Source organism: Miscanthus floridulus, chromosome 8 (genome assembly GCF_019320115.1).
Source record: "Miscanthus floridulus cultivar M001 chromosome 8, ASM1932011v1, whole genome shotgun sequence".
In the NCBI taxonomy this organism is placed as follows: Eukaryota; Viridiplantae; Streptophyta; class Magnoliopsida; order Poales; family Poaceae; genus Miscanthus; species Miscanthus floridulus.
The window spans coordinates 36,376,390-36,384,044 of NC_089587.1; the positions used below are offsets into that span (position 1 = coordinate 36,376,390).

The following is a 7,655-nucleotide window of genomic DNA, read 5'->3' on the forward strand; positions in this document are numbered from 1 at the left end:
ACCAAACTTACTATTGATCGCAGCCTGAACGCCGAGGCCAGAGCGGAAGTTTAAGCCCTGGAGCTCCATGGGCGTCCAGCCAAGAGGAGCTTCAACAATGGTAGACTTGGTCGCTGGCTTTGAAGGAGGCGAAAACTTGTACTGTGTGGAGCAGGGTGCTTCACAGCTCATGCCAGAGCAGGCATGTCCACAGTACGGAAGCCTTACTAGCTACTAGCTAGCTAGTCACTTATGCGTGTTTTCACGTAGTGCTTATTAGTTGTTGTGTTGTGTTTGAGTTTTTTTAATCATGTTAGGTAGAAGCTAACTTCAATTATTATTTGAAGACTTTGTTGTTGTGGCTTGAGAGATGATGCTTTTAAGCAGCTACAACAACAAAAAATCACATCCATAATGAACAGTCAGTTGTAAGATGCATGGATTTACCCTAGCTAAAAACCCACAAAACTAAGGTGGTTCTAGCGTTTAGTTTAAGTTAAATTTTCACACACTGATCCCACATCCTTTCATGTCCAGCACCATATATATTAAACCCTTGAGACATCTCTAGGGCCCATGAGAAGCACGAAGGTCCCAGAGTTAGGGTTGTGGCCGCCGTATCTGTGGAACAGGCTCCCCCATCTAGAGCCGTCTCTTCCCTATATTTATGACGATGGTGCTCTCACACGACTATACAAAGATCAGCAACAACGGTCTACTCTTGTCTCTCTCTCCTCCTCTCACTTTTTCGAGCCTGTGCGTGCATAAAAGTAGCAAGCAAAAGGTTCCTCTCACTTTTTGCATACTTCCTCTCCTACCACTTCTTCTATGATCAGATTCAGATGCTATATTTAGAACACGATCGAGACAAGTACGTGAATAGGTAGCTATCGCCGCCTGCTTATATTACTTTGCCGTGCACTGCACTTTCCTCCCTGCTGCGGCGGCGGCCATCAATGGGGGACGGCCTGTGCGAGCTCGTGGTCGACGACCACTGCAAGCTCCGGCACCGCCTGTCGGGCGCTGAGGACCTCTTCAGCATCATCGGGACTACATGGGAGGAGCGCACGAACGGCGCCGGTGATGGTGGTGGAGGCGGTTCTTCTGCGGCTATGCAAGCATATAGCCAGAGCTCCACTGCTGGCGCCGTGGGGGCTAGGCCGTCTGGGAACAGGCGCACGGGCGATAAGGAGAAAGGCAGCGCTCCCGTGCAGAAGAAGCACAAGGGTTCAGCGGTGACAGATGATGCAGCCGCTGACGAGGGGGAGGCGAAGATGTCACACATCACGGTGGAGCGCAACCGGAGGAAGCAGATGAACGAGCACCTCGCCGTGCTGCGCTCGCTCATGCCCTGCTTCTACGTCAAGAGGGTAAGACTGCTTATAGCTAAGCTATAAAAGTCTACTACATGGTCTTAATATATAGCATGCATTCGCTACTACTTCCTTTTTGTCATGCTTCCTACACTTGACTTGCTAAAAGTACTACTTCAGCAAATCTCTACGCATGCAAATCTCTACACTTGACTTCCTACACTTGAAATTTCATTGCATTTTTTTTCAATCTAATAAGCTTTTTTTCCTTGCTTGATTTGAACAAAACAGGAGTAATCCAACTGAAAGATACCGCATCATCTTTGATTTTTAATCTAATAAGCTTTTCTTGCATGGTTTGAACAAAACAGCAGCAATCCAACTGAAAAATACCGCGTCATCTCTTTTTTTTTTTTGGTATGAGAAGCCAGCGTGTGACACTGTAGTGTGTGTCCATATATGCACGCTTAACAAAGTGTGCATGTCAGCATGTGTCCATGCAAGGACGATGTACGATCGTCCATAGACGATGGCTGCACTTGATGATCGACCTGCCTCTCTCTTCTCTGTAGCATGTATGCTGCTCTGTCTTTTTGCAGTTTTCTTGTGAAGTGTGATAGTCCTAGGTTGCAAGTGTGGTGTGTGTGATAATTGATATGTATATATAGTTCCATGATTATTGCACCTTGTAAAACGAGGGTGTTGACGCATGATGCTGCGTTCAGTAAAAAACTAAGAACAGCTAGGTTAACAAGCTACAATGCATATATATAGGAGTATTATATTTTTGTATGTACTCCAGTAAACATGCATCGTTTAAGAGAATCTAGCAAAGAACGAACTATCATGGAGTTGTTTACAATAATCAGAGGGGAGACAAAATAGCTAGAGAGACCAAATGGAGAGATATATAAATTAATTATCTGTTAACTTCATGCTCATGTTAGTATGTTACTCAGTTGATCATCATCAATCAATGAACTGCTTGCAGGGAGACCAAGCGTCCATCATAGGAGGGGTGGTGGACTACATCAAGGAGCTTCAGCAGGTGCTGCGTTCGCTGGAGACCAAGAAGCACCGCAAGGCGTACGCGGAGCAGGTGCTGAGCCCGCGGCCTGCTGGTAGCGTGTCGGCAGCCAGCCCGCGGCCTCTCGTCGTCAAGTCCACGCCACCGCTCAGCCCGCGTGTCGCGGTGCCCATAAGCCCCCGGACGCCGACCCCGGGCAGCCCGTACAAGCCTGCTGCTGCATCCGGCGCGGCTGGAACTGGAAGCTGCAGGCTCCCATACCTGGCCGCTGCGGCCTACATGGCGGCGTCGCCGGTGATAACGCCAACGTCGTCGTCGTCGTCCTACTCGTACGATCAGCAGCAGCAGCACTACTCCACGCAGACGACGACGTATCTGCCGACCCTAGACAGTCTCGTGACCGAGCTCGCCGCGCAGGCAGGCTGCAGGCCAGCGGCGGCCGGCCTCACCATCCCCGACGTGAAGGTGGAGTTTGCAGGGCCCAACCTGGTGCTCAAGACGGTGTCTCACCGCGCGCCGGGGCAGGCACTCAAGATCATCGCTGCACTCGAGAGTCTCTCGCTGGAGATCCTTCACGTCAGCGTCAGCACCGTGGACGACACCATGGTGCACTCCTTCACCATCAAGGTACTCTCTCTCTCTCTCTCTCTCTCTCTCTCTCTCTCTCTCTCTCTCTCTCTCTCTCTCTCTCTACACACACACACACACACACACACACACATACCGCAATCTATGTAGACCTGCTTGATTTTTCCCACCGTTTCTTATATAAGATCTAATAACAACAAATAAATTGATAAATTCAACATACATAATAATCATGTCGATATTAATACAACGTATTAAAAGACGGACAGAATGATGTTACGTACGCACATCTGGTCACAAGAAGCAAACAAGACTAATGTGTGCATTTTTAAGGCACTCACACTGCTGAATAAATTGCTAAATTCAACATACAGTATGTAGTATTAGGATGTCCTCATTTCATGTGAGCTCTATATGTAGCTAGCTAGCCTACTATTCAAACTCCCCGGGAAATAACCATGAAAAAAGCAACATTGATCCAACCATTATTGTTTCAAGCCTTGCCTGCATGTATATGCATGGGATATGCCATCTTTAGTTCCCAAACAATTTTTCAAATGGACCGGGTCGAATCGACTGGTTTCTTCATGAAGCGCCAGTGCGTGTATGTAGGCTAGCTAGCTTCTACCAGAGTTCGAATACATACAGTAGTGTGACTCTGGAAGTCTGTGAGTGGTGTGCAATATACACAAATAGTGAACAGGGTTGGGTAGTATTGATTTGGGTTCAGGAAATTGTACTGTGCCCCTGAGCAGCAGTGTGCATGCGTGAGAGAGATAAACCAGCAGAGCCATGGTTCTTATCCTCAAACAGTAACACAGCTTGCTAGAGGTCAGATGCCTGCTGGTGCAAACTATGCACGGCAGCATGTTGCTGTCATGGTGTAGTTGAAAACGTACAGCTGGGAAGTAGTTGCTGTTATGCATGTATAGTTTCATGAATACATGGATGTATGTACTCTCGACTCTCGAAGATATGAGCTATATAACCTTGCTATTCATCCATCTACTCTTTAGAAATTAATTGAAAAGTTTGTCTGACAATGCTTGCCGGCCTTTTTTTTTGTGTGTACAGATTGGGATCGAGTGCGAGCTTAGCGCGGAGGAGCTTGTGCAGGAAATTCAGCGAACGTTTTTGTGACGATGACGTAGGATTTGGCTACCTGCACAGATGTAAAACTGCATGCCTAGATTGTATGGCTCCCAGGCAGCTTAACAATTAACAGGGGCAGTGTTATCGTCGGTGCAATCTGCGTGGCTGTACAAGCTGTAGGCTCCAGTTTACAGTTACAGATCAGGGTTATTTCGATCTATAGCTGTGCGTAGTTAATTAGTATGTTAGAGATGGTTGTTGTTGTCTTCATTTCTACTGCTGAATATTTGGATCCCTTTCGATCTTCATCGACCTGTGTACGTTAATAAGATGTTCTCTTCTAGCTTCTCTTGTTCTCATGCTTTTGCATTTGCATGCATGCATGGCACGAGGCAGAAGTGCCGTGTACGTTTATACTCCTGTTTCTAGTTCCAAATAAGTAGCTATATATTGTCACAGAAGGAGTTGGGTTTTATGTTGATTATTATATATACATCAGCTACCAGAGATAAGTACTAGGATGCAACACTTGATCTTGTTTGCACACTGCTTCTGATCAAGTCAACGACTATTCACTACTACTCCCTCTGTTCCAAATTATATGTCGCTTTGTATATCTAGATGCATAGCAAAATATATGTATCAAAAAATTCAAAGCAACTTATAATTTAGAACAGAGGGAGTATAAAATGAACAATCACTGCCGGAATTTCAAAACCGACACTGATAGTTACATCACTGTCGGTTTTAAGGAAGAAGCCTATTACTGCCGGATTTTCTAACAAACCGACAATGATGGATATTATCACTGCCGGTTGGTATAAAAATCCGACAGTGATGTCTACAGTGTCAGTTGTATTACCAAATCAGGCATTGATCTATAGATCCGGACCCCAAATTTTTATCCATCATGGTTAACTCCTCACTCCTATCCGTGAGATATTTCCTCTACTCCTCCCCAACTCACCAGACCACCTCCTCCCCAAATCTAGCCCTCGCGAACGAGGCCGCCGGCACGCTCCACAGACGCGGAGGCCACTCGTCTCGCAGCTCACCTCGCCGTGCGCCCGCGCCACCATTCCAGCAGCGCCGCCGCTCTTGGCCGCACCACCTTACCGTGCGCCCATGCCCGCACCTCCTCGATGAGCGCAGCCGCGCCCTCATGTGTGTGACACCGAGCACCACCCAGTCAGCCGCCGGGATCTCCTTCGCCGCAGGCCGGGAGTGCAGATCCACCGCGGTGGGAGCGTGGCCGCGCGGCTTGGCGCAGATCCACTCCGACGCCGGCGAGTGGGAGTAGCACGGACGAGCGGTCAGCACTGGCGGCTTCTTCTACCTCCGGATCACGGTGCTCTCTCTTTTCTCACTCTTTCTTTCCCCAGCAATCTCCCCTTCCCGGTGCTCTCTCTCTCTCACTGTCTTCTCAGATCTGGCGTTGGAGCAGCAAGGGGCGCAGTCTTCGGCGTGAGACCAAGCTCGTCCTGCTCGGCGGCATCTCTACTCTCTCCCCTCCTGGCCTCCCCTCCCCTCTCTCTATGTTGTATGAGTCAATTTGTGGATGAGTTAATTTGTCATGTGTCGAATCCCTCCTTTGTCTGTGATGTATGAATTGTTTTTGGATGAACTGCTTGATGGAGGGCGGCAGTAGCCAACGACCATGGCGGTGGCGGTGGTGGCGGCGGTAGCGAGCATGCTCCAGCAAGCAGGAAGCATGCTTGCTGTATTCCTTTTTTGTTTTTTTAAAGCCTATCACTGTCGGGTGAGATACTAGCACTGATAGCCAGAGGCATCACTAGCGGTTTGTAGGAACCGGCAGTTTTGTGAACCCCCATCACTGCCGGTATGCCACTGTCGGATCAAAATCCAACAGTGAAGGGGGTTTTGTACCGACAGTGATGTGATGAACTAGGTAGTGATTTGATCCAATGAATGGCCCCTCGCAGTAGCTTGATGCACAAGTAGTTAAACAACTTGCACTTGATCACTTGAGCTCGGTTGATGACATGGTTGAACCACTTGAGTTGAACTAGCCACTTGTTGATGTTGCACCTGTTGGACTTGGACTTTCATCATGAGAGTCACCTATGTTAGGTTCATCTTTATTTTGCACAATAGTTGGAGGAATAGCTCTAGTTGAATCATCATCTTCTCTACCACCCCTTTAGGTCTTACATCACCAATTGCCATGTTTTTCATTGCTTCATCTAGCTTGGCACCTCTCACTCATCATCCATATTCTCATTTTCAACTTGAGAGTCATTTGTTTCATCAAACTCAACATCCTAAACTTCCTCCACTATATCATGAGTCTTTTTATATACTCTATAAGTTTTTTTCTTGAAGTGGAGTACCCAAGTAAGAATCCTTCGTCAACTTTCTTCTCAAACTTGCTCAACCGAGAGTGCCCTTCTTGAGAATATAGCATTTGCAACCAAACAATCTAAAGTAAGCAATATTGGTCTTTCTTCCAACAAGCAACTCATAGGGGGTCTTCTTCAAGAGATAGCGACAATATAAACGGTTGTAGCATGACATGCGGTTTTAATTGCCTCCACCCAAAATGCATCAATCATATTATACTCACTAAGCATAGACCTAGCCATATCAATGAGTGTATTCTTCCTCTCAACAAGACCATTTGATTCTAGAGTGTACTTGGCCGAAAACTCATGTTTGATCCCCATGTCATCACATAGCTCATCAATCCTTGTATTTCTAAACTTCTATTGTTACTCACTTTCTTGATCTTAATTCAAATTCATTCTCACTTCTCTTGATAAAAGACTTGAATATATTGAAGACTTCATTCTTGTCTGTGAGAAAGAAAACCCATATGAATCTTGTGTAATCACCAACTATCTGATGAGAGTCTAACACATGGGCATGTTAAGTCCCTAGTTAAGGACGTGACAGTCTGACTAACCCCCCGACTGATTCTCTGAATGAATCAGGGGCTCGGGGGCTATACCCATTGAGTGTGCTCGTGCGCACCCTCTAGCAAACAAGAGACAACTCAGCAGCCAGCACATGGCCCACCCGTGATGGAGTCCCCAATATCAGAGGGACGAGGCAAGAAAGGCAAAGCCTGTGCTCTGGCCGACTTTGCTTGAGGCTCGGCTAAGACATGGAGATTCCTGGCCCAAGGGGAGCCCTAGCCAAGTTGCTGGCCATGCAGTCGTGCCAACTTTAGCTCGGGGTAAACACTCTCCCCGAGCTAGGCCAAAAGACATCTCTAGAATCTATCTAACACTTGGAGCCTGACAGGTACAAAAGCACCACACCACCGTGAGGTGCTGTTTGGCCACTCCCTTGGTAGGGTCACGCCTAGGGCATGATGTGTCAGGACAAGGTCTACTCAAAGCCCCTGAAGTGGGGGCTCCGAGCTCGCCTAGCAGCCCTTCTCGACAAGGGGAGGAGCCTAGCGTGCGAAGGAAGCTAGGAGAAGGCTCACCTAGGAAGGCACCACTGTGACAGACAACACCTGATGGTCAACACCAGGCCATAGTAGAGGTGTCAGCTAGGGAGTGGTTGTGGTTTTGTCGGCCCCTAGTTACAAGACACATAAGGACCCAGTGGTGCCAAGACAAAGAATGAGACCGAAGCCTAGGGCGAGAAACCGTAGGATGAACCCTCCATTTTGTAACCCCATCACCCTC

General features: G+C 47.7%; 1 protein-coding gene across 1 annotated transcript; it reads left to right on the forward strand.

Moving 5' to 3' along the window:
* The first annotated feature begins 935 nt into the window (after positions 1-935).
* LOC136471620 (transcription factor SPEECHLESS-like) lies at positions 936-4,047 on the forward strand. Its single transcript, XM_066469368.1, has 3 exons — positions 936-1,349; positions 2,284-2,946; positions 3,982-4,047. Exons 1-3 carry the CDS (start codon positions 936-938, stop codon positions 4,045-4,047), a joined length of 1,143 nt encoding a protein of 380 aa, XP_066325465.1.
* Positions 4,048-7,655: the final 3,608 nt, after the last annotated feature.

Bases quoted from the DNA above. Each gene is read 5' to 3' on its own strand.
- LOC136471620 (XM_066469368.1), top strand. From the start codon at position 936: ATGGGGGACGGCCTGTGCGAGCTCGTGGTCGACGACCACTGCAAGCTC. The intron at 1,350-2,283 runs GTAAGACTGCTT...AACTGCTTGCAG, and splicing joins CCTGCTTCTACGTCAAGAGG to GGAGACCAAGCGTCCATCAT. The intron at 2,947-3,981 runs GTACTCTCTCTC...TTGTGTGTACAG, and splicing joins TGCACTCCTTCACCATCAAG to ATTGGGATCGAGTGCGAGCT.